This window comes from Belonocnema kinseyi, chromosome 5 (assembly GCF_010883055.1).
Source record: "Belonocnema kinseyi isolate 2016_QV_RU_SX_M_011 chromosome 5, B_treatae_v1, whole genome shotgun sequence".
Taxonomy (NCBI): Eukaryota; Metazoa; Arthropoda; class Insecta; order Hymenoptera; family Cynipidae; genus Belonocnema; species Belonocnema kinseyi.
In genome coordinates, this window is record NC_046661.1 from 74,947,227 (window position 1) to 74,973,508 (window position 26,282).

At 25.4% G+C, this 26,282-nt stretch overlaps 1 protein-coding gene across 1 annotated transcript in view; it reads right to left on the bottom strand.

The window, feature by feature from the left end:
* Window positions 1–22,357, bottom strand: part of LOC117173718 (bromodomain adjacent to zinc finger domain protein 1A) — a 65,573-nt gene extending 43,216 nt beyond the window's left edge. The window contains exons 1-6 of the mRNA XM_033362359.1: window positions 21,923–22,357; window positions 19,368–19,506; window positions 14,611–14,825; window positions 8,926–9,136; window positions 8,605–8,825; window positions 395–1,068 (exon numbers count right to left, since the gene is read on the bottom strand). Coding sequence (XP_033218250.1) covers window positions 395–1,068; window positions 8,605–8,825; window positions 8,926–9,136; window positions 14,611–14,825; window positions 19,368–19,506; window positions 21,923–22,035 — 1,573 coding nt within the window. The 5' untranslated portion in view covers window positions 22,036–22,357. The remainder of the gene's footprint in view (window positions 1–394; window positions 1,069–8,604; window positions 8,826–8,925; window positions 9,137–14,610; window positions 14,826–19,367; window positions 19,507–21,922) is intronic.
* Between the last annotated feature and the right edge of the window lie 3,925 nt (window positions 22,358–26,282).

Below are 26,282 nucleotides of genomic sequence, written 5' to 3' on the forward strand. Positions count from 1 at the left end.
TTTCGCTGGAGGCGGGTGCAATTTTTCAGATTAGCACCCGCTCCCGGCGAAATCCTGCGGTTGTCCTTATGACAAATTTTTAATTATATATATATATATATAAACTAATTAAAACAAGTTTAAATTAAAATAAAAAAATTACTAATTATTCTGCTGGTACGTAATGTAAGTACGGTCCCTTTTCTAAACTGACTAAAATTATTAAAACTTGAATTTGGCTAAGATCAGAAGTAAATTCCCGTTTTTTTTTTGTTTTGTTTAATTCAATGACCGGTCAATAAAATTCCCTATCTTTCCCGTTCAAATCCCCAGGCTAGAATTATCAACAAAATAATGAAATTTTTTATTTTAATTTGTAAATAAAACTTTTTCAATTTCGAATAATCTCACTCACCTCTCTGCGAATATCTCCATTTGGAAGCCACCTCGCTAATTCTTCCTCCAGAGCTGAGCAAATGCTGTCGCAAAATTTCGCTCAATGTGACATGATCGAGAGCCAATTCCGAGAGTTGACATCCTTGATGATTTTGACACCAGGTGGAAGCGAGCGTCGCAAGTTTTGTAGCCTCAGCCATTGAAGGAACTCCCTTGTCAATATTAATATCGTCTTTCAAATCGGCTGCATCTGCATGAATTTCATTCTCCTCCTCCGCCTGGTACTTGAAAATATTTGCAAGAAGAAGCTGCACCAAGTCGCTGAAGGGACCACCAACGTCCTTTCCCATCATCGCCTTCTCGAGAATTTCGAGGGTCAGACCTCCCGTGAAATAAGTATTAACTTCCAGCTCCTCGTAAAAAAATTGAAGGAATTCGAGGACCATGGCAAAATCACCAAATTTCTCGTTCGGGACTCCACAGTTTATTGGCACTGCGGCAGGAAGTGGTGACAAATCCTCGCATTCCAGGTCCTCCCTCGGCTTGTTCCATTCCTTTATGTAGGCTTGGAAGGCCACTTGTTTCTGCCTTTCTTCCTTTTTCCGCTCTTTTCGCTCGAGACGTTCTTCTTTTCGTTTCGCCTTTTCCTCGAGGGCGCGGGCTTTTAGGTCCTCTTTGAATTTGCCGTTTACCCTAAAAATAAAGAGGAAAGGATCTCATTTTCACATTCCCGGCTCAAAGTGGGGAAAAAAATGACATTTTTGTTTCAAAATAACGTACAGCCCACAAATACTGAGCGATTTGAGTGGGGAAAAAGCTCTCAAGATTTTTAAGAGTTGTCGAGCCTCATTCTTCAATTAGGTTTTCAATTTTTTATAAACAAACGAATATGGAGAAAAAATGGCCATTTGATCTATTTGACGTTCCCGGTGCTCGTCAATACCATAAAAATGGTTGAAATTGCCTCCATTTCATAGAGTAACATTAGATAAAGTTGTTCCAATTTTATATATTAAACAACAAAATATTTGCTGAAAAAATGTTTTCTACGATTTTCAATAATTATACGTTTTTTCAAGATATATTGCAAGAAATTTAAATGAAAACAATATTACGAGTATATTAAAAAATTTGTTTCTAAAGATTATAATTCTTTATATTATAAAGAAATTTAATGAAGAAATGCAGTAATCAGGCGTTTCTCGACAGAAAATTCGTTTTTTTTTTAGATGTAATTTTTTATAAATTAGGAACTTCATTATAATTTCAGAAAAATTCATAATTTTTTGATTAATATATGTTTCAAAAACAAATTTAATAAACAAATACATTATTCGGGCATTTGCCGACAGAAAAATTCGGCTTTTTCAATGCCAGTCTTTCCAATTGGGAACTTTATTAGAATTTCAGCATCATCCATAATAAGTTGATCAATTTTATAAATTCTTTAAACAAATTTAGTCGACAAATGCATTAATCAGGCATTTGCCTACAGGAAAATTCGTTTTTTTTCTATGTCGACTTTTTTTAATTAGGATATCGAAAAAACAGTTGTTTTCATCAACTGATGCTCGAATGATGCATCAGTTTATTGAATTTGTTTTTAAAAAAATATATAATTCATCAACCGATTATGAATTTTTGCCGAAATCATCATGAAGGTCCCCATTCAAAAGACTAATATCGAAAAAAAAATTAATTGTTCCGTCAACAAATGCCCGATTAATGCACTTGTCTATTAAATTTTTTTTATAAAAATCACAAAATTAAAAACGAATTTTTCTGTCGACAAATTACTGATTAATGCATTAGTTTAAAAAAATCATGAAATTGATCAAAAATTATGAATCTTTCTGAAGTTATCATGAAGTTTCTAATTAAAAAAGATGGCATAGAAAAAAATGAGTTTTTCTGTAGACAAATACCTGACTAATGCATTTGTTTATTACACTTGTTTGAAGAAATCATAAAATTTATCAACGTATTATGATTGTTGCTGAAATGATCATGAAGTTCCATCATTAAAAACCGAATTTTTCTGCCGACAAACGCCCGAATAATGCATTTTTTTATTAAATTTGCTTAAAAAAATCATTAGAAAAATCAACAAATTATGAATGCTGATAAAATTATCACAAATTTCCTAAAATTTACATCGAAAATTACGAATAGTTCTGTCGAAAAATGCCTGATTCCTGCATTTGTACATTAACTTTGTTTATAATTTAACAATTATAATCATAAGAGAAATTTTGTTTATATAATATTTTTTCCATTCAAATTTCTTGCAACATAACTTGAAAATCGTATATTTCTGGACAAACGTAGAAAAAATTTGAACAAATAATTTGTTTATGAAATTTTTTTTTGGAAATCGTCTAATATAACTCGATAACTCTCTTATAAGTCTTATTAGATTTTTTTTCAAAATTTTTTTGCGCAAATCGGTGAATATTATTTTTTATGGTGTCAAAATTTGAATTTTCGATTTTTCAAGAAAATTCAAAAAATTCTTATGATAATCTTGTAGGGTATTCAAAAAGAAACATTTTTCTTCTCTCGGCTCTTTTTCATAATGTGCGTTATTTGGCTTAAAATGTTCATGAATATCCGCAGAGAAAAATTTTGAAAGTTGAAAAAAAAGTGGTCTCAAAAATATTCAAAATGAGCTCACTTTTTGAGTTTTTATCCAAAATGGTTATCTAACGAACTTGATTTTCATTTTAAGATAGGAAAAGAATTTACCAAAAGAAAATCCAATCAGTCACTTAGCTCGAACGTTATCGTGCTAACAAAAAAACCATCCACGGACGGAGAGACAGATGCGTAAAAACCTGTTTTTTCGGATTCAGGGGGTCTCAAAACGTGGACATTTGACCAAAACTGTGAGGGGAGGGGGGTCAAATTTTATACAAATCTAATATCTTCTCTGATAAGAATATAAAAATTACGAAACCATTAAATATCCCGCATTTTTTTAAACAATCGACTCGGAATACAGAGATGAACAAAAGTTTTCGCACACCTCTTTTTGATGACTGATTTAGTTCTCATAATAACTTTCGAAACAATGAACATTTTTCAATGTTCTTGAACACATTTTGAAGCTATTTTTTCAACGCATTACAGCAGCTTATGAGTATAAATCGTGAAAATTTTCTTAAAGAATTGCAACAACTTGAAGTTTTAACAAAAAAGTTGAAAAAATTGCAATATTCTTTTAGGTAACAAAAATATTGTTGTAGAATATATGAAACATAATAACAATAAAAAAAATTTTACGATTTATACTCATAAGCTGCTGCGATGCGATGAAAAAATAGCTTCTAAATGAGCACAACATTAAAAAATGGTGATTATTTCAAAACTTATTGAAAATATAAGAAAATATTGAAACTTACACTATTTTTGCAATATGTTTTTTTATCTTCTTATACTTAAAATTTAGTGCATACTATAAATCCCTGAATTTTCAAGTAAAAACATTACATTTTCTACAACATGAATTTATAACCTATGAATTGAATTTTGCAAACCCAAAAGATTAATTTTCTACCAAACCACGATTTTTAAACAAAATTCATGAATTCGCAATCAATTAATTGAATTTTCAAGTTAAAAAAATCAATGTTTAACCAAATAGTTGAATTTTCAACTAAAAAAGATCAGTTCTCAACAATAAAAATTGAATAATTAAATATTTAGTTGAAAATAATTCATCTTCCATACAAATCAAAAACAAATTTTCAACTAAAGTGTTGAATTTTAAAACAGAAAGATGAATTTTTAACAAAAATATGAATTTTCAACTAAAATTTTGAACAAAATTAATTTTCTACTAAAAAAGACAATTGTTTTATCAAATACATGAATTTTCAACTAAAAAGGATCAAATTTTGTAAACAAAAAAAAACATGAAATGTCAACTAAAATAATGAATTTACAATCAATTGTCAACGAAAGATTAAATGTTATACTTTCCCATTTAAAAATGAATGTTCGAACAAAGAGATGATTTTTTCTACTGCAATGATGAATTTTCAACTAATATGATCAATCTTTAAGCGTAATAATTATTATAAAGAATAATTATTGATATAAATAATAATTTGTAACTAAATGGATTAATTTTCCAACAAGGAGATTAATTTCGACAAAAATACGATTTTTTAACAAAATTCATAATTTCTCAACCAATTAATTGAATTTTCAAGCAAAAAATGCATTTCTACCCAAATAGTTGAATTTTAAACTTAAAGAGAACAGTTTTCAACAATAAAATTGAGACGATTCATTAAAAAAAATTCACCCAAATAGTTAAATTTTCAACTAAAAAAGATCAAATGTTTACCTTTTCAGATAAAGAAATAATTTTTAAAAAATAGTTACAATTTCAAACAAAGTGATGAATTTTAAGCCAATATGATCAATCATTAAACAAAATAATAATGATAAATAATTTTAACATAATAGTAATTATTATTATAAATAATAATTTTTAACAAAATGGATTAATTTTTCACCAAAAAGATTAATTTCTACCAAAAAAGACGAATTTCCATAACTAGAAAATATAAATTTTTAAACAAACATTGCATTTTTCACTAAACTGATAGGATTTTAAACTGGAATTTTCTGTTTAGTTTAAAAAATATATAATTTCAAACAAAAAATTTTAACAAAATACTTTATTTTTCAACCAAATGAATTTTCAATTAAAATAATGAAGGTTCAAGAAAAAGAATTAATTTCTAACCAGACTTTCAACATTCAAATAAGTAATTAGATTTTTATCCCAAAAATGATTAATTCTGAACGAAAAATGTAGTAATTGATATTTCAACAAAAAAAGATTTTAATTTCTTTTCAAAAACAGTCCAAAAAAATTGCAAAGAAACGATGAATTTAAAAAAAAAATCATAAATTCCCGTCTAGATATTTGAATTTTCAATAAAAAATTTCTTGAATTAAAAATTTATTGATTATTTATTTTGTTGCTAAAATTGTAACTGTTATGTAGGAAAATCATTCTTTTTGATCCAATTAAAATTTTTTTTAATATTTAAAATGAAAATCGTTTCTTGGTTATAATATAAACCAATACCATTTTTGTGAAATAATGTTTTTTTTTGCTTTGAAAATTCAACTATTTGGTACTAAAATAAACTGTTTTTTTGGAAGTTCTTTTTTTATTGAAAATTTAACTACTTTACTTTTTGGTTGAAAATTGATCTTTTTTTAGTTTAAAAATTCAATTATGAGATTCAAAAATTTTAGAAACAAGAAAATTAAACTAAAGAGGAATAAAACAAAATAGAGACAATAACATCACATAAATTGTTAAAACAATTAGTTAAAAATTTATGTAATTTATTGAAAATTCCCCTTTTTGGTGGAATAGGGTGGCCGTTTTAATCGACGAAATAAATTCCACTTGAGGCAATAAAAACTGAGCTGAAAATGAAAACACTCAAAGTGTAACTGTTCTATTTTGAACTTTTAAAATTTAAATTTAAAAGTTTTTACTTACGAAATTTTTTATTCAAATGCTCAATAATTTACGTGCATAAAATTAAAGGTACTAACATTTTTCAATATAAAAAAAAAACATAAATCCACGTTATCATTTTCAATGCTCTAAATTAAAAAATCAATCATTCAACTTTAAAATTTTCAAAATTATATATTTTTAAGGAATTTTAAGCTAGAAACATCAAATATTGAAAATTTTAAAAAATTTTAACTAAACACTTCTTAACTTAGAAATGCAATTAATTTCTTTTTAAATAGTTTAAACATCCTTGGAAAGCTTCAAAAATTTATTTCAACATCTTGAGAAATCTAGAAGTTGTTTTAAATTTTTTATTATTTTAGAAATTTTTTCAGAACTTCTAAATATCTATCAAAATGAATTGAATTTTTTCTAAAATTTTCAGAAATTCCTGCAAATTTTAGAAAATTTCTATACAATTCGGATGTATGAATAACGATTGAACATTTATTATTTTTAGGCGAAATTTGTCTAATTTTAAGAGATATGTAGAAGTTTTGAAAAGATTCAAACTTAATGTAAAACTTGAAATGATAGCCTAATATAAAACAAAATTTCGATTTTCGCAGATTTTAAACCAAAAAAATTAGATTCTTTTCAAGAATTGTGAAAGGATACAACAAAATAAAAACATTTTCTTAAGATTCCTAAGAAAATTAAAATTAACTTTTCATGTTGAAAAATTATTTTAAGAGAATATTTAAAAAGTTTTTCAAAGATTTAAACAAAATTTTCAAAAAAGATTCTAGAATATTTTAAGAAAAATTTCTCAAATTTGCATGATAATTTTTAATCTATTTAAAAGTCCTAAATATCTCTTAAAATAAATCAAATTTTTTCTACAAATGTAGATTTGTAAATTATACATCCAAATTTGAAAATTTGACTTACAAATGAAGCATTTTTGAAATACAACAAGAAAAATTGTAAAGTTCAAAGTTTAAAGGCTCTTCGAAATTTTAACGATTCCAGGTTTTCTATGTCAAACATTTCAGTTAAAGGTTCTTTACTTTTAAATACTTGGTTTCAATTTACCTGTCTTAAATAAAAATTCAAATATTGCTAAATATTCAATAATAATAATTTTTTTTTTTAATTAAAAATTTCAAATTGAATGGGTTAAAAATTGAATATTTTAGACTGAAACAATATTTTTAATTTAATAAAATCCTTTAATTTAGAATATATTATTATGAAGTTATTTTTTAGTTGAAAATAGTTTATAAACTTTCAGACACACGTTCACATTTGTTTACTGACTAAGACTTTGAAATTGAAACCGTTTAAGTTTTAACGTTAAAATCTGAAAATTCTTAAATTTTGAACTGGTTTAAAATCGTCTTGTCAAATCATTTTTGTTCATTTTTTATTACTTAAAGAACAGAAAAATTAAAAAAAAAAATTATTTATTAATTAAATAAAAATGTTTTTTCTCCAAAATTGTTAACATCAAAGACTTTTACTTTTTATTTGTTCAAGTCTTTATGAAGGCATTTAAAAATTCTTTAAATTAAAAATGTGAACTCGGAAATAAAAATTTTCCAATAAAAATTTTTATTTTTAAAGTAAAAAAATTTTGAGTTACGCATCGTAAGCTAAATAATCGCATAATTGAAAAACATAACAATTCAACTAATTATATTATATTTATATTATTATATTATATTTAGTTAAAAAATATTTTTTTTTGTCAAGTTTTTAACTAAAAATTTAACTATTCCATTTTTGGTTGAAAGCTGATCTTTTATAGTTGAAAATGAATCTACCTTGTTGATCAATTATCCGTTTCTGGCAGAAAATTAATCTTCTGTGTTGAAAATTCATCTTTTTAATTAAAAACTGAACTACTTTGTTCAAAATGAGTTTTTTCAAAAATAATCTTTTTTCTCAAAATTTAATTATTCAACTTTTTGTTGAAAATTTATCTTTTTATAGTTGAAACTTGATGTATTCTGTTGAGAATTTATCCTTTAGGGCAAAAAATAATCTTTTGGTTAAAAGTTAAATTGTTTTGTTGATAATTCGTATTTTTTCCTTGGAAATTTAATAATTTGATTGTTGTTTTATCGACTTACAAATTTGGTTGTTGAAAATTCAACTATATTGTCGAAAATTCATTTTTTACTATAGAGATTTCATGCTTTTTGGTTGAAAAATGCAACCGTCTAATTAAGGATTAAGCAGTTTCGATAGAAAATTAACTTTTTTGTTAAAAATATAATAATCAGATTAGTTTTTTATTCAGAATTAATTCTTTTAAATGAAAATTTAACTACTATTGAATTAAAATTTAAAAACCTACGTATTTTGTTCAAAATTCGTCTTCTCAATTGAAATGTAGTGGGAGAAAAAAGAGTCTTCAGTGTCCTTTTTTGAAATAGTAGAAACCCAATGTAATAATTATAAATAATTGTAATTACATAATAATTATTATTATAAATAATAATTTTCAACTAAATGGAATAATTTTCCACCAAGAGAATTAATTTCAACAAAAAAAAAAAAGAATTTTCATAACTGAAGAATGTAATTTTTTAAACAAACATTGCATTTTTAATTAAACTGATGAGATATTCAACGGCAATATTTACATTTTAGTTTTAAAAAATCCAATATGATTTCTAAAAAAAAAATTGGTCCGAGACCTGCAACTAAGAAAAATAAATTCAAAAACAGACCTCGGCTTTCTCTGTTTCTTCTCAACCATACCGCTGTTAACTTTCTTCAGCGCATTAGGCTTCTCAAATTTTCTGTGTTTCGTCACATCTGTAGTGAGAAATTTATCCAAGGAAGTTTGCTTAATAACTTTCCTCGGTCGTGGCGTGAAATCAGGTAAAGGTCCGTCGAAAATCGTATCGAATCTTACTTTAGGAATGCCATATTTCTGCAGAACCTCCTCCTGTAATAGGGAATAAAAACAGATGATATACAATAGAAATCGGAAAATAAAATAAAAAAATAAAATTAATAAAATAAATTTTCATTCGCTGAGCTTTTACCTTAACGACCCACACTCCATTAGTGCTCTGCTCGCAGAGTTGCTTGAGGAAAATCTTGTTTCGCTCGCGACCATACTGCTGTTTCCTCCTTCGGACTTGTGAAGCCTCGAGGATCATTGTTTGACTCTCGTCGTCATCTCCACAGTCTAATTGTTCCACCTCGTAGCGAAATAATTTCGAGGGAGGATTAGGCGTCCTTTCTTGGGGACTGCTGTTAGAAATATATTTTTAATTTAGCTAAAACACCGTTTTAATAGAAATATTATTATATCGCAGGGTGTCTACTCAAATCCTGAGGAAAAAATTCCCTGACAATTTCCGGGTTTTTCCCCCAGGTATTTCACTTTTTTTTAATCAACTCGAGATATATATGGATACCGTTTTTCGCGAGTTTATTATAAATATGTAATGGTTTTTTTCAGTTTTTAAGGATTCAATTAATATGGTGATTTCTAAAACTTTGACAAATTGTATTGATAGATATTCTTAAATATTTTAGCACCACAGATTAATTAAATAAAACTAAAAACATAATAATATCCATGTCTTGAATTTGTCTCTAAAGTCCATGAATTTGAATAATAAATCAAACAAATTTTTTATTTGATCTTCAGTGCATATAATGCAGTGCATATTTAGGTAAAATTAATCGGGATGCTAAATAGATAAGGTTTTGACCAAAAACGATCAATTTTAAACAAACAAAAAAAATTTCAAAGAAAAGTATTAATATTTAACTGGCATACTTGAATTTTCATCGATAAAGATGAATTTTCCAATAGGAAGATTAATTTTCTACGAAAAACACGACATTTCAACAAAATAGATGAATTTTCAACGAAATAGTTCAAATTTGAACTTAAAAAGCCAAATTTTCAAGTAAATAGTTCCATTCAAAATTGAATAGTTCAATTTTCAGCTCAAAAAATAATGCTGCACCAAATAAAAAAGAACATTTTTTAAAATCACAGTTACATCTTTAACAAAATGATGAATGTTCTAATAAAATGGTGAACCTTCATTTGAAATAGTGAAATTTTCCATAAAAATATAAAACTTCAAATAAAATGATGAGTGTTTAACTGAAATACTTGAATTTTCTACGAAAAATGTGATTTTTTAAACAAGAAGATTAATTTTTAAACAAAAAGATTAATTTTTTACAAAAAAGCCAATTTTATGAACAAAAGACATGAATTTTCATTTTTTTCGGAGCCATTCAAATATTTCACATTTTGTTTAAACAATCAACTCGGTATACATGCATACAGTTTTTCGCCAGAGTATTATAAATGTCTTTTTTTTCTTCAGTTTCTAGGATCCAATTATTATGCTTAATTTATAAAGCGCCTAAAAATTATATTACAAAATATTTTTAAATATATTAGCACCATCGATTAATTGATAATCAAATAATACTAAAAACACAATTACTCATTTCTTGAAATTGTTGAATTTTGCTAACAAAAAGATTAATTTTCTGCCAAAGACGATTTTTTTTCTCAGTAAAATACATACATTCTCAACCAAATAATTGAATTTTAAACTAAAAAAGGTTAATTTGCAAATAAATATTAAAATTTTCATCTAAGAAAGATCGGTTTTCAACCAAACATAGAACAGTTAAATTTTCAGTTAAACAAATTATTTTTCCATTCATAAAAATCCAAACAAAGTGATACATTTTTATCTAGAATAATAAATCTTCAACTGGGATAGATCAAATTTTAACCAACAAAAATTTGCAAAAGGAGTTAAATTTAAAACCAAGTTGTGTTATTTTCATGAAAAAAAATGAATTTTCAAACCAGAAGATTAATTTTTTGCCAAAAAAGGCAATATTTTGACAAAATATATGAATTTTCAACGAAATATTTAAGTTTTCAACTAAGAAAAACATGTCCAAACATATAGTTGAATTTGAATCCAAAAAGATAAATTTTGAATTAAAGCAATGAATCTTTAACTAGAATAGTTGAGTTTTCAACCAAAAAGAGAAATATTACACTAAAAATTGTTTAATCAAGAAAATTAAGTTCTATAAAAAAGACCAATTTTCAACTGAAAATAATAAATTGTCAACCAAAAATTTAATAGTTAAATTTTCATTTAAAAAGAACAATAAATTTTCAATGAAATAGTTAAATGTTCAACTGAAATGGTTAAATTTTCAGTAAAAAAAAATTAATTTTCAGTCAAAAAAAAAAAAAAACAAACGAATTTTCAGCAAAATAGCTAATTTTCTAATCAAGGTGATGAGTTTTCATTTCCAAAAAGATACATTATGAAATGTAATAGTTGATATTTCAGTCGAAAACTTTAGAATAAAACCAACAATAGAAACATTCAACTAAGAAAAATTTGTCAGCCAAAAGAGATAATAAATTGCAAACAAACTGTTGAATTTTCAAGCAAAAAGATAAATTTTTAAACCAAGGATACTAACTATCTATATAAAAGAATGAATTTACAACTGACATGAATTTTGAACCAGATACTTGGATTTTTAATTAACAATAAATAAAGCTTTTAAAAGTTACTTTCAATTGTTTAAATACTCTAAAATCTTGACAATCGCTTATAATTATCTGAAATTATTCAAATGTATTACAAATTTCTTAGAATCTCTTAAAATACTTTGAAACTTTTTAACGCGCTCGAAAATGATTTAAAATATTTTTCTTCTGAAATGCCCTTGAATATTAAAATCCATTAAAATTCCTTGAAACTAGGGAAATTTAATAAAAATTCTTTGGTATCATTTAAAATAGCCTTAAAATATGAAAAATCTTTTCAAATTCATCAGAATTATGGAAAACTAATTAATATTCTTTAGAATAGTTTAAAATACCCTGAAATATATTAAATCTTTAGACATTTTTTCAAACCCCTTGAGATTTTTAAAAGGCCTTGAAAATTAACTGAAATCTTCAAAAAATCCTAAAATCCTCATGAAATTCTGTACAACTCTTGAAAATTCCTTGGAATTAAAAAATGCGCAAAAATATTTCATATCCTTTAAAATCCCTTGGAATTATGGAAATTTAATGAAAATTCTTTAGAATAGTTTAAAATACCCCAAAATATATTAAATATTTCAACGCCTTTGCAATTATTTGAATACCCTTAAATAATTTAAATACTTCGAAATTATTGAAATCTATTGCAAATTCCTTGGAATTTTTGGAAAAAAAAACTCTAAATTTGTATATCCTTTGAAATTATTGAAATATGTTACAAATCCTTCGGAATCTTTAAAACTAGAGTAAAATATTGCAAAGCCTTTAAAATCTTTTGTAATTATTAAAATGTAAGGAAAATTTTTTATAATCGTTTAAAACACCTCAAAATATTTCAAATTCTTAAAACTACCCTAAAATCTTTTTAAAATTTTTTTGTAAATATTGAAATTTATTAACAAATCCTTGGAATTTTTAGCAATACCTTTAAATATTTTAATTATTTAAAATCTTTTTAAATCTCACGAAATTTTTCAGACGCCTTGAAAATTCCTTGTAATCTTTCAAATACTTTGCAATCATTGAAATCTATTAAAATTGATCAGAATCTCTAAAAAAAAACCTAAAATCTTTCGAAATCACATTTAATCATTGAAATCAATTTTAAATTCCTTGAAAAAAAAATTTCAAATCATTTGAAATCACTTGAAAATGTTTACAGATCTTTGAAATTTCTGGGGATCTTTAAAAATACCCAAAAATCTTAAAAATATTTTGAAATTATTGAAATCTTTCGAAAAATCCTCGGAATCCTTAAAAATACCCTACAATATTTCAAATTCGTCGAAATCACATTTAATCATTGAAATCAATTGAAAATTCCTTGGAATTGTTTTTAAAAAACCCTGAAATATTTCAAATCTTTTGAAATCACTTGATAATTTTTACAGGTCTTTCAAATTGCTGGGAATCTTGATAAAATACCCTAAAATATTTCAAACCCTTTGTAACCCCTTGAAATTTTGTAGATGCCTTGAAAATTTCTCGGAATCTTTAAAAATCTTCTAAATCCTTTGACATTATTAAAATCTAACGAAAATTCTTCGGCATCTTTAAAAAAAACCATCGAATATTTCAAATCCTTTGAAATCTTTCGAAATGCCTTGAAACTTTGTAGAGATCTACAAAATTACTTCGAAATCTTTCAAAATGCCCTAAATTTTTTGTCATCCTTTGAAATTAATGAAATATATTGAAAATCCTTTGGAATCTTTAAAAATAAGCAAAAAATATTTCGAATCCTTTAAAATTATGATAATATATTAAATATTTCTTAAAATCGTTTAAAATACCATAAAATATTCCAAATCTATTGAAAATCCCTTGAAATTTTTAAGAATTCTTGAAAATTCCTTTAAATCTGTGAAAATACCCTAAAAATCATTCAAATTCTCTGAAAATATTGAAATCTATTGAAAATTCCTTGGAATCTTTAAAATTACCATAAACTATTTGAAATCATTTGAAATCCATTTCAATTATTCAAACATGTAAAAAACTATGAATCTTTTAAACAGGGTGTCCAGTGATTCTTAGGAACGAAATCCAATGTCTCTTCTTGGGTTTTTCAGGCCAAGAAGTCAAGTTTTTCCAGGGCTCCTTTTTTTACTTCAAATAATGAAATAAACGTGTTATAGATGAAAAAAATTAGCCACTTTATTTTTTATTGTCCAACAATTTTTAAAGACAGCAGAATCATAAATAAACAAATTCCACATTTTTTTAAACATAAGTCGTATGTGAAATCTTTGTGAATTGGGTGAAATCTTTTGAAATCATTAGAATATTTGTGAAATATTTCGTATTCATTAGAAATATTTGAAATGTCTGAAATCAGGTGTACTGTACTTTTTTTGAAAACTTTGTAATCTGTTGAAATCTTTGAAATATTTATAATCTGTGTAAAATCTTAGAAATTTGGCTTACTATATCCTTTTTAAAATCTTAATTTAAAAAAAAATCTTTTTGATGTTTTGAAATATTTGTTAAGTCTTTTGTATTTATTTGAAATCATAAAAATATTTCTAATCATTTGCAGTCTGCAGTACACACCTTCCTTAAATCATTAAAATCCGTGAAATCTTTTTTAAATGTTTAAAGTCCTTTTACATATTGTAAAACCTTTGAAATATTTCATTAATGTTTTGTAATCTGGGTTATACTCAAAAACCCAGCGGGGCAACCCCTGAAAAATCTGTTATATGACCATGGCACACACTAATTCTGAAACTGAATTAACATCAAAATTTTCAACTAATAACTTTTATAATTTTTTATTCCCGGAAAACTATAAAATAATTGGTAAAATCTACAAAAATGTCAAGAAATCTCTTTGTATATTCACTAATGAGTAAAAGATAAAAATAAAATAAAAAACTTTTCAGTAGCAACATTCCGGCTAAACCAAATGTTTTATTATTTTTCATAATAGACTAAGAGATTTAAATTACTTATCGCATTTCAATAAAATAACTGATTCGAAAGAGAGAAAAAAATAAATTCAAGTTCGTGTAGTTTTTATTTTCAAAATCCTTGACTACCCCGATTTTCAGGGGCTTCCTAACTTGAGGCCACCCTCTTAAATAAATCGATAGGATAATATCGCATATATTTCGCAAAAATTTTCTTTTTTAATATTCTGCAATTCCGAAAAATAAATACATACCTTCCATTTTCTAGAATATACTGTTTGATTTGTTGTTCGGTCGGGGCGATAACTTGGAGGACGTGGCATTCGCACCAAGCATCTTCGGTGAAGCTCGCTTCGACCATTTCCCCAACGAAATATCGATCTCTTGCATATTGATATATGTCCTCGAGCATCTCGTTGAAGGATGTTCTGTGAGTTCTATTTGCCAGGTACAATATGGGAATTCGTAGCTGGAATGAAAATACGCTTTTCTTTTTCTTCGCTTCTTTTCAAATTTAAAATATATAAAATCATTTCAACTGGTGGCCGCTTTAATCGACGAAATAAATTCCCGGTCATTTCCCGGTTGGCATACATTTTTCACGGTGAATGAAATTAAAAAATGGAACACTCAAGCTAAAATGAGATTCAAAAATTTTAGAAACAAGAAAATTAAACTAAAGAGGAATAAAACAAAATAGAGACAATAACATCACATACATTGTTAAAACAATTTAGTTAAAAATTTATGTAATTTATTGAAAATTCGCCTTTTTGGTGGGATAGGGTGGTCGTTTTAATCGACGAAATAAATTCCACTTGAGGCAATAAAAACTAAGCTGCAAATGAAAACAATCAAAGTGAAACTGATAAATTTTGAACTCTTAAAATTAAAATTTAAAAGTGCTAACTTAAAAATTTTTTTATTCAAATGCTCAATAATTTACGCGCATAAAATTGAAGGTACTAACATATTTCAACAACAAAAATTATAAATCCACGTTATCATTTTCAAAATTATATAATTTTAAGGAATTTTAAGCTACAAACATCAAATATTGAAAAATAGACAAAATTTTAACTGAACACTTCTTCAATTAGAAATTCAATTATTTCCTTTTTTAATATTTTAAACATCCTTGGAAAGCTTCAAAATTTTATTTCAAAATCTTGAGAAATCTAGAAGTTGTTTTAAATTTTTAATTATTTTAGAAATTTTTTCAGAACTTCTAAATATCTATCAAAATGAATTGAATTTTTTCTAAAATTTTCAGAAATTCCTGCAAATTTTAGAAAATTTCTATACAATTCGGATGTATGAATAACGATTGAACATTTATTATTTTTAGGCGAAATTTGTCTAATTTTAAGAGATATGTAGAAGTTTTGAAAAAATTCAAACTTAATGTAAAACTTAAAATGATAGCCTAATATAAAACAAAATGCAGATTTTAAACCAAAAAATTAAATTCTTTTCAAGAATTGTGAAAGGCTTCAAAAGAATAAAAACATTTTCTTAAGATACCTAGGAAAATTAAAAATAACTTTTCATGTTGAAAAATTATTTTAAGAGAATATTCAAAAAGTTTTTCAAAGATTTAAACAAAATTTTCAAAAAACACTCTAAGAAAACTTTCTCAAGCGTGCATGATAATTTTTTATCCTTTTAAAATTCATCAATATATCTCTTAAAATTACTCAAATTTTTTTACAAATGTGCATTTGTAAATTATACATCAAAATATAAAAATTTCACTCACAAATTAAGCATTTTTCAAATGAGACAATTAAAATTGTAACGTTTAAAGTTTAAAGGCTCTTCGAAATTTTAACGATTCCAGGTTTCCTATGTCAAAGAATTCAGATAAATATTCTTTACTTTTAAATATCTGGTTTCAATTTATTTGACTTAAATCAAAATTCAAATATTGCTAAATATTTAGTAATTAATCTTTTTTGTAATTAGAAATTTCAAATTAAATGGATTAAAAATGGAATATTTTAGACTGAAACAATATTTTTAATTTAATAAAATTCTTTGATTAAGAATATATTATTATGAAGCATTTTAAAATTCGTTAAGTTGAAAATGTAAGCTTAGAAATAAAAACTTTAAATGGAAAATTTTATAAGTAAAAAAATTTTGAATTACGCATCGTAAGCTAAATAATAGCATAATTGAAAAACATAACAATTCCACTAATTATTTAAAAACTGTTAAAATCGATCGTTGACAGATTTCTCTTCTACAAATTTGTAAAATTCCCCGACAAAAAAAAAATTTACTGTCATTTCCCAGTTTCAAAAAATTCCCGGTCCAATGGCCGCCCTGTTATAAATTACGAGAATTCCTATTCATTCATCGCATTAACTTGTCGAAAATTGAACCATTTTGTTAATGCCATATGTCTTGGATAAAAATTTAAACTGTTTTTTTGAAAATTCTTCTTTTCTGGGCTGAAAATTCCATTTTATTGACAATAATTTTCTTTCTTGACTGACAACTTTTGTTTTTAAAAACTCAACTATTATATTAACTAAATACAACAATATTTTTGTAAAAAGATTCATCTTCCATATTTAAAAATTCATCTCTTACTGTAGATTTCATTTTTTTTCAATTGAAAACGCAACTGCCTGGTCATAAAATTAATCGGTTGAAAATTAATTTTTGTCGTTGAAAATTCAACTGTTTTGAAGAAAATTCGTATTTTCGGTCCGAAAATTAAACTATTTGGTTCAAAATTGGTGTATTTTGTTAAAAATTCTTCTTTTTGGTAGAAAATTAATCAACTATATGGTTAAAAGTATATGTATTTTGTTGAATATTCAACTATTCGTTTTAAAATGTATGTATTTTGTTAAAAATCCATCTTCTACAGTATAAAATCAATTCTTTGATTGCAAATTAATCAGTTTTAGTTGAGGATTCAAGTATCTTATTGAAAATTAGTTTTTGGTGGTTAAATACAACTATTTTTTATTTTTAATTAATATCATTTTTATAAATTAATCTTGATGGGTTGAAAACTGTATTAATTTTTTCGTCAAATTTTTTTTTTTTAACTGAAAATTTGAATATTTTGTTGAAAATTAAACTGTAAGACAGTTGAAAATGTATGTAATTTGGTGAAAATTCGTAGTACTTGGTAAAAAAATTGATCTTCTTGGTATTATTTAACTGTATGGTTAAACATTTACGTATTTTGTTGAAAATTCGTCTTTTATGGTAGAAAATTGATCTTCTTGGTTGAAAATTTAAAGATTTGTTTAAAAATTTATGTATTTTGTTTCAATTCATCTTTCTGGTTGGAAAATTTAACGATTTTTTTGAAATTTCGTAATTATTGTTTCAATTCAACATTTTTTGTATTATTTAAAATTAATATAAAAGAATAATCTTCCTGGTAGACAATTTACCTGTATTGTTAAACATTTATTTACTTTGTTAACAATTCGTCTTTTCTGGTCGAAAATTTATCTTTTTAGTTGAAAAATAGTTATCTTTTTGTGAAGAATAAATATTTTCAAGTGAAATGTGAATTATTTTCTTGAAAATTCAACTGATTATGCGCCTAGCATCAAAAATTGAAAAATATATTTTTTTAAATTAATTTTTCTTAAATTAGAATTTAAATTATTTTCATTTTAAATAGTTTAAGCATCCTTGAAAAGCTGTATAATTGTATTGAAAAATCTTTGAGAGATCTAGAAGTGGTTTTAAATTTTTCCAAATTCAAAGTAATTTATAACATTTTTTCGGAACTTTTAAATATATTAAAAAATGAATTGAATTTTTCCTACAACTTTTAGAAAATCCTGTAAATTAAAAAAAAAAATCTTGTAAAGGGCTTCAAAAAAAAAAAAAATTCTTGAAATTCTTAGAAAAATTGAGAATGATTTTTCATTTTGATAAATTATTGTAACTGAAAATTAAGATTTCAAGAGATTATCAAAAAAATAGGCTACAAGATTTTAAACAATTTTTCTTAATTTGCTGGATTTTCCAAAAATTGTATGAAAAATTGGATTAATTTAAACATATATTTAGAAGTTCTGAAAAAAATGTTAACAAACTTCGTTTAAATTACTTTAAATCACTTTAAGGTTTTTAATTAATTTAAAATCTTTTCAAAACTTCTCAATACCCTTCAAAATTGCCCAAATTTTGTCTACAAATAAAAAGTGTTCAATTGTTATTTATACGTCAAAATTTAACAATTTCCCTTACAAATTAAACATTTTTTAAATAGAACAATTAAAATTGTAATGTTATAAGTTTAAAACCTCTTTGAAATTCTAAAGATTCAAAGCTTTCTATGTAAAACAATTTAGTTTAAAATTATTTACTTTTAAATATTGGATTTCAATTTACTCGTCTTAAATGAAAAGTAAAATATTGCCAAATATTAAATACACATTCTTTTTCTAAATTAATATTCTTTAAATAAAATGGGTTAAAAATTAAAGAATTTAGAATTAAACAATATTTCTAATTTAATAAAAGTCTTTAATTACGAATATATTATCATGAAGTTATTTTTTAGGTCGAAAATAGTTTATGAAGTTCCAATCGACAGTTTACATTTTTTAATGGCTAAAACAATTAATAGAAATAATATAATAATTGATTTATTAATTAAATTTAATATAAAAAATAATATAAATGAAGACCTAAGACTTAGAATTACAAATATTTTCTTAATGAATCATTACAATTTTTATTTTAAAATAAAATTATCAGAATGAATGACATTGTATTAATCTCAATTCTTATTAAGACTTTCGAATTAAAACGGTTACAATCTGCATATTCTCAAAGTACAGATCCATTAAAAAATTATTCATTTATTTATATTTACATTTTATAAAATAAAACTGAATCCAAATTAGAAATTCTATTCTGTTTTATTTGTTTTAAAAAAATCCTTGAATGCAGGAGTGGATGGTTAAGAAAAAGAAATGTAAACCAAGTTCAAAGTAATAAATTATAATTGAAAATTGAGATTTACCTCCATTGGAAACTCTTTGAAACTTCGCTCTGCATTTTCTTCGCTTTCGAGAGCTTCTGCGTAGGTGAGACCCGATTTTCCAGTGGTGCTGCATGACCACACGAGAGAATTGCACAGGATAATTCTTGCACAAAATTCACTGTAATTTAAACAAATTTATCGTGGTGATTTTAAATATTACTTTTTTACTTTAAAATATTGATTGAATGTCACGCCAAAAATAGGGTCTAGGAATACAAAAATTTCTATGATTTTACGAGAATAATTGTTTCAACAATATTTGTTACAGTAGAATTTGCGCACAAATTCTCTTCTTACAAATTTGTTTAAAATGTTTTTATTTAAATAAATAATTGCTTATTTTATCGGAGAAAACATACCCTGCAACTCGGTTGATTCCAATTTTGAAAATAAATAACCTTCAAATTCAGTTATTTGGTCAAAAAAGTTTTTTTTATAATCTTTCAACGTTTTCCACTCGCTATTTAATTCGCTTACTAGAATTAGCAAGAGCATTTGTTGCGCACTTAAATCGTATAATTTCCAAAAATCTTGATTTAAAATTCATAAGAATGAATTAAGATTTCTATCAAAAACACTTAAAGTTTTACAGCTCTGAATTTTAAACTGTTCAAGTTTGAGTGCATGGATAAGAAAATTCAAATTATCTCCATTTTTAATTGTGTAACTTAAATGACAATTGCGTAACTTTAATCTTTCAAGTTAAAAATAGGTTTAGCTTACAATTTCTCAATACTAATGGTAAATTGCTCGTTCTGTATATCTCACGCCGACATTCTCTTTACTAAAATGTGTACATCATTCAGTTTTTGTGAGTATTTTGAACTTTTAAATATATATGATGTTTCACGATTGTAAATATTTTCATTTAAAAAAGTTCCTCATCTCTCAGTATTAATTTTCAATATTTTAAACTAAGTTATTAATTAAAGAACCCTTTCGATTATTTAAATCCGAAATTATTCCTTTTATGATGGTTTGGATTGGAAATTGCACCAGTTTGTATTTTTACTTTTAAATTATTCAATTGCTAACATTTTCTTTTCAAAAGACAACTAAATCATACATAATTCTTAATCTCTCTTAGTTGAAAATTCGTCTTTCTAGCTTAAAAATTCAACTTGGAAAATGTTTTAATGTTTCTTAAAAATTTCATCTTCTTTTGGTTAAAAATGCAATTTTTTATCAAAACGTAATCTGTTTAGGTCGATTAATAAATTCTTTTGTTGTAAATCCAATAATTTTTTTAAAAATCAGTCTCGCGTTAAAAATCCAACTTCTTTGTAAAAAAATATTTTTTATTTGGCTTGAAAACTCAACAAGTTAGTATAATTTTTCTGTCTTGAGAGAAAAATCTCAAAATTAAATATTTGGTTGAAAATGCATATTTTCTTCGTGCAAATTCAATACTTGTTAAAGATTAATATTTCTGGTTCGAAAAATTCCACCTCTTTTGGTTGAAAGTATAGGTTTTAGTAGAGGATTCAACTTTTTTGTTAAAAATTCGTCTTTTTTTGTGATTTTTTTTTTTTTGTTAAAAATAAAATTATTTTTGGCTAAAATACTGATTATATATACTCGGTTAAAGGTTGATCGAATTTGTTAAAAAATCAATTTTTTTTGTTGATTCATCATTTAAATTGAAAATTCATCTTTTTTTATTAAAAATTCAACTACTTTGTTAAAACTTTGTCTTTTTGGTAGAAAAAAACTTTTTTCCATACAAAATTACACTATTTGGCAGAAAATTAGAATTTTTGTTTAAATATGCAACTTTTTATTAAAAAATTACACACTATCGTTATCGAAGTTTTTGTAACTTAACCCTTTTTCCAGTTCTTTCAGGTAATAAACAAGACACTAAAAAAACATTTGTACTAAACTTTATATTGCAATTAAAAAAGAAAGTATCAACCTGGGAAAAATTCCCTGACATTTACAGGCTTTTCCAGCTGAATAGGCACCCTGTAATCTTAAAAATCAATTTTGCATGAACTTCTATTCTGAAACGTCTCAATTATCAAATTAAACCATTTCAGTGATCTTGCTAGCGCACGCCAAGAGTGCTTAATTCACTCATCTTTTGTTTCTCAGAAGCAATTTAAGCAAACCTCTCGAATAACAAAATTTTAAAACACACTGCCGATAATTCGTATAAGTTACGTTCCAAAACTTTTACCAAACAACAAAAGAAAACTTCACAAAAACATAAGCAAACCCTTCTCGAGAATCGCAATCCACACCCTGAAAAATCCGAAAGCTCTCTAATCAAGTCAATCGAAAATCCTCTTTTCTGTTTGCCTCGAATTCTCATCTCCGAGGACACATCAAGAGTCCAGCCCTCAACCTGGTTCGAATTTTCGAAGACGAACCTTCACTCCAGAAGCTTTTTTTAGAGTAAAATCAGCAAAATAGCGAAAAATAATTTCATGTGAGGAATCGGGATCAGACGGCGGAAGAGACCAAGTAACGGAAAAGAAGGAGGCGGAGTAATGACAAACTGACATCCCCGACTTGTCCGAATTTCAACTTACTTGTAATCCTTGAAGATTTCGTTGGTAACCTCACAATGATACACCTCGTCGTCGTCCCGGAAGTCCGAAGAAACGTGGAGTTTTTGAAAAGGCTCATTGCGTAGCAGCGGCATGTCGATTAAGTCCTTGGCAGCTGCCGCAAGACGCCTCGAGAAATCAATCCGAGCAATCTACGTTCTTCCCGAACACGACGTGCTCGGCGAGCCGAATGCTCCAAAAAAAATTCACTATCGCGTCCAAGAACAGCGGCTCTTTGATCGACACTCGTCCCGATTTTTCGCCAGTTAGCGAAATTATCGCCGGCTCAGGTTTGGTCCACTTCAGGCGCGATCGAAATTAGTAATTTTGAACATGCACTGATTTTTTCGACTCATGACAAAGCGCGATTTTAACGATGCTTGTGAAAGAAGCGCGCATTCACACACACCTGCGACCATTTTCAATTTCTAGGTGCGCAGAGCAACTGAGCATACTTGTAATGGCGGCGAGCGAATCAGAAGACTTCTTCATTTTGGCGGGAGGTTTAATATTTGAAAATAAAATTATTGTTTGTTTCTCAATTTAGAATTAGGAGATGTAATTTTAATAAAAATTAAAACGTTTGAATCATTTTCAAAATTTGCCAAAAAGTTATTATGACAAAGGGTGATTTTTTTTAGTAGAGAAACACGTCTGGTAGAATTATTTCTATTTGAATGTTTAGAAAAATAACGGTTTCTTGAAATTAATTATTTGGCAGAACTCTAGTATTTGGAAATTACTTTCCACATTTTTGATCGTGCGGAATTGTTTGGCCGCCTGCGCGTGCACAGTATAGAAATCCCGCTCTTTTGAAACACGCGGTTTTGAGGTTAGTCAAGACTCAAGTTGGCAAGTTTTCCACCTTTTCGAAATAAATCATACATCACTGAAAATACCTTGATTCTTTAAAATTTAGATTTAAGGACAAATTTAGTGATAATTTTATTTACTTATCTTGTAAAATAAAAAAAAAAGAAGAAATATAAAAGGGATTTGATTAAAGTTGTATAATCTGAATTTGGCGGGATATAAAGCGCCATTCACGTCTTCGCATGAAACGCATGCGCGATTACAAAACTTGGATCGAAAATTCAAATATAAAAACAGTGTACAATTTAATCCAATCAAACCAACTAATTTAAAAGGCTATTTAACGGAATTTTTTAATTGTAGAGAATTTAAAGTTACTCTATTATAGTGAAATATTTACATTTTCAGTGAAAAAATTAATTTTATACAACAAAAGACATAAGCCTTCAATCAAAAAAATAATTTTTTAACAATGTAGTTTAATTTTTACCCAAGTAGTTGAATTATTAATTAAAACAGATTATTTGTTAACAAAATAGTTCAAATTCCAACCAAAGAGATAAATTTTCAACATAAAATATAAATCTTCAAGAAAAAAATTATTTCTTAACAAAGTGATTCAACCAAATCTTTCAAACAAAAATGTTGAATGCTTAAGCAAAGAAGAATAATTTTTAACCAAAAGTTACGTTTTCATAGAAATCAAAATGATATTTCTACTAAAATTAGATAAATTTTTAAATCAAAAGATCAATTCAAAAAAATCGGTTAAAAGAGATTTCAGTTAACTTTTCACGATCAAAATCTGAATTTTTGAATAAAAAATAAATTTCTACTAAAAAATTGAATTTTCAATGCAAACAGATGAATTTTTTTAAAGAAAAAGAATGAATTTTTAACAAAATAGTTAAGTTATCAAAAAAATAGTTGCATTTTTATCCAAAATGGATGAAATTTGCGCTAAACAGGTGAATTTTTAAGAAAAAGTGGCAAATTTGTTTTAATTTTAACTTTCAACCAGAAAAGATTTCAGCTCATTTTTATCCGAGAATGATTTAATTTTTGATAAAGCAGTTGAATTTTTAAATCAAAAGACAAACTTTTAAAAAATGTAGAATTTTCAGCCGAACAGTTGCATTTTTATTAAAGAAAGATTAAATTTCTTCTGAAATAGATATTAACCAAAAAGTATGACTTTTTAACAAGATTGTTAAAATTTCAAACAAGCCGTTGCATTTTTTCCAAGAAAAATAAAAATTCTACAAAAACAGGTGAACTTGTATTTCAAGAAGACGAATTTTCAAAAAAGTTTTGACTTTTCATCCAACAAGATTTCAATTGACATTTAAACACAAAAATAGGAATTTTAAACAAAAGTTAAATATTCTTGCAAATAGTTTAATTAAAAAAAAACAGTTGTATTTTTCCGAGGAAGGTGCAATATTTATACAGAAAAATATGAACTTTTAAATAAAAGACAAAGTTTCAGAAAAAATAGCTTTCATCTAAAAAAGATTTCGGTTGACTTATCACCAACAAAATATGAATTTTTAAACCAAAAAGATGAATTTTTAACAAAACAGTTAAATTTGAAACCAAAAAGGACGTCTTTTTAAGAAAGTAAATATGGTAAAATTGTTAGTGCGTTATCAAATAATGAATCTTTTTGGTAGAAAATTATTCATTTTGTTCAAGAATTATTAAAAAATGGACTTGCGGGTTTCAGAATTCTTGAATTTTGTTAAAAATCGTATTTTTTGTTAGTAAGTTAATCTTTTTTTAAATTCATCTTTTGTAGTTGAACCTTCAGACTTTCGATTCAAGAATCTTGAGTTTTATTAAAAATTCGGCGTTTCTAAAATAAGTTGATCTTTTCGTTGAAGCATCAAATTTTGTATTGAAAATCCTTGAATTTTGTTAAAAATTCTTTTTTCTCTGTAGAAAATTAATCTTTTTGTTTAAAACTTCTTTATTAGTTGAAAATTCCACACTTTGGTTTAGAATTCTTGATTTTTATTGAAACTTCGTCTTTTTGTAAGTAAATTAATCTTTTTTTTTTTTTTGAAAATTCATCATTTTCAGTTCAAACTTCAACTTTTTGGCTGTAAACTCTTGAATTTTTTTGAAAATCCGTCTTTTCTGTAATAAATTATTCTTTTTGTTTAAAAATGCATATTTTTTATTTGAAAATTCGACTTTTTCGTTAAGAATTCTTGAATTTGGTTGAAAATTCTTTTTTTTTCAGTAGAAAATTAAGCTTTCTGGTTAAAATTTAAAACTAGGTTTTAAAGTGGAACTCCTGTCTTTAAAATTAAAAAATTTCTTTCTTTCTTAAAAACTTAAAAGGTTGGTTGAGAATTTTGAAATTTTGTTAAAAATTCGCCTTTTTTGGTATTTAATTAATCTTCTTATTTAAAAATTCTTTATTAGTTGAAAATTCCACACTTTGGTTAAGAATTCTTGATTTTTTTAGGAATTCGTCTTTTTTTGGTAGAAAATTAATCGTTTCGTTTAAAAATTCATCCTTTTTTAGCGGAAAATTCAACAGCTTGTTTTTAAAATTCTTGATTTTTATTGAAACTTCGTCTTTTTGTAAGTAAATTAATCTTTTTTTTTTTGAAAATTCATCATTTTTAGTTCAAACTTCAACTTTTTAGCTGTGAACTCTTGAATTTTATTGAAAATCCGTATTTTCTGTAATAAATTATTCTTTTTGTTTAAAAATGCATATTTTTTAGTTGAAAATACGACTTTTTCGCTGAGAATTCTTGAATTTGCGTGAAAATTCTTTTTTTTTCAGTAGAAAATTAATCTTTTTGTTTAAAATATAATCTTTTTGGTTAAAATTTAAAACTAGGTTTTAAAGTGGAACTCCTGTCTTTAAAATTAAAAAATTTCTTTCTTTCTTAAAAACTTAACAGTTTGGTTGAGAATTTTGTTAAAAATTCGCCTTTTTTGGTATTTAATTAATCTTTTTATTTAAAAAATTCTTTATTAGTTGAAAATTCCACACTTTGGTTGAGAATTCTTGAATTTTTTTAGGAATTCATCTTTCTTTGGTAAAAAATTAATCGTTTCGTTTAAAAATTCATCCTTTTTTAGTGGAAAATTTAACAGCTTGTTTTTAATATTCTTGATTTTTATTGAAACTTCGTCTTTTTTTAAGTAAATTAAACTTTTTTTTTTGAAAATTCATCATTTTTAGTTCACACTTCAACTTTTTGGCTATGAACTCTTGAATTTCATTGAAAATCCGTCTTTTCTGTAATAAATGATTATTTTTGTTTAAAAATGCATATTTTGTAGTTGAAAATTCGACTTTTTCGTTGAAAGTGCTTGAATTTGGTTGAAAATTCTTTTTTTTCTGTAGAAAATTAATCTTTTTGTTTAAAACTTCTTTATTAGTTGAAAATTCCACACTTTGGTTGAGAATTCTTGAATTTCGTTAAGAATTCGTCTTTTTTGGTAGAAAATTAATCGTTTCGTTAAAAGATTCATCTTTTTTTTTTTAATTTCTTGAAAATTAAAA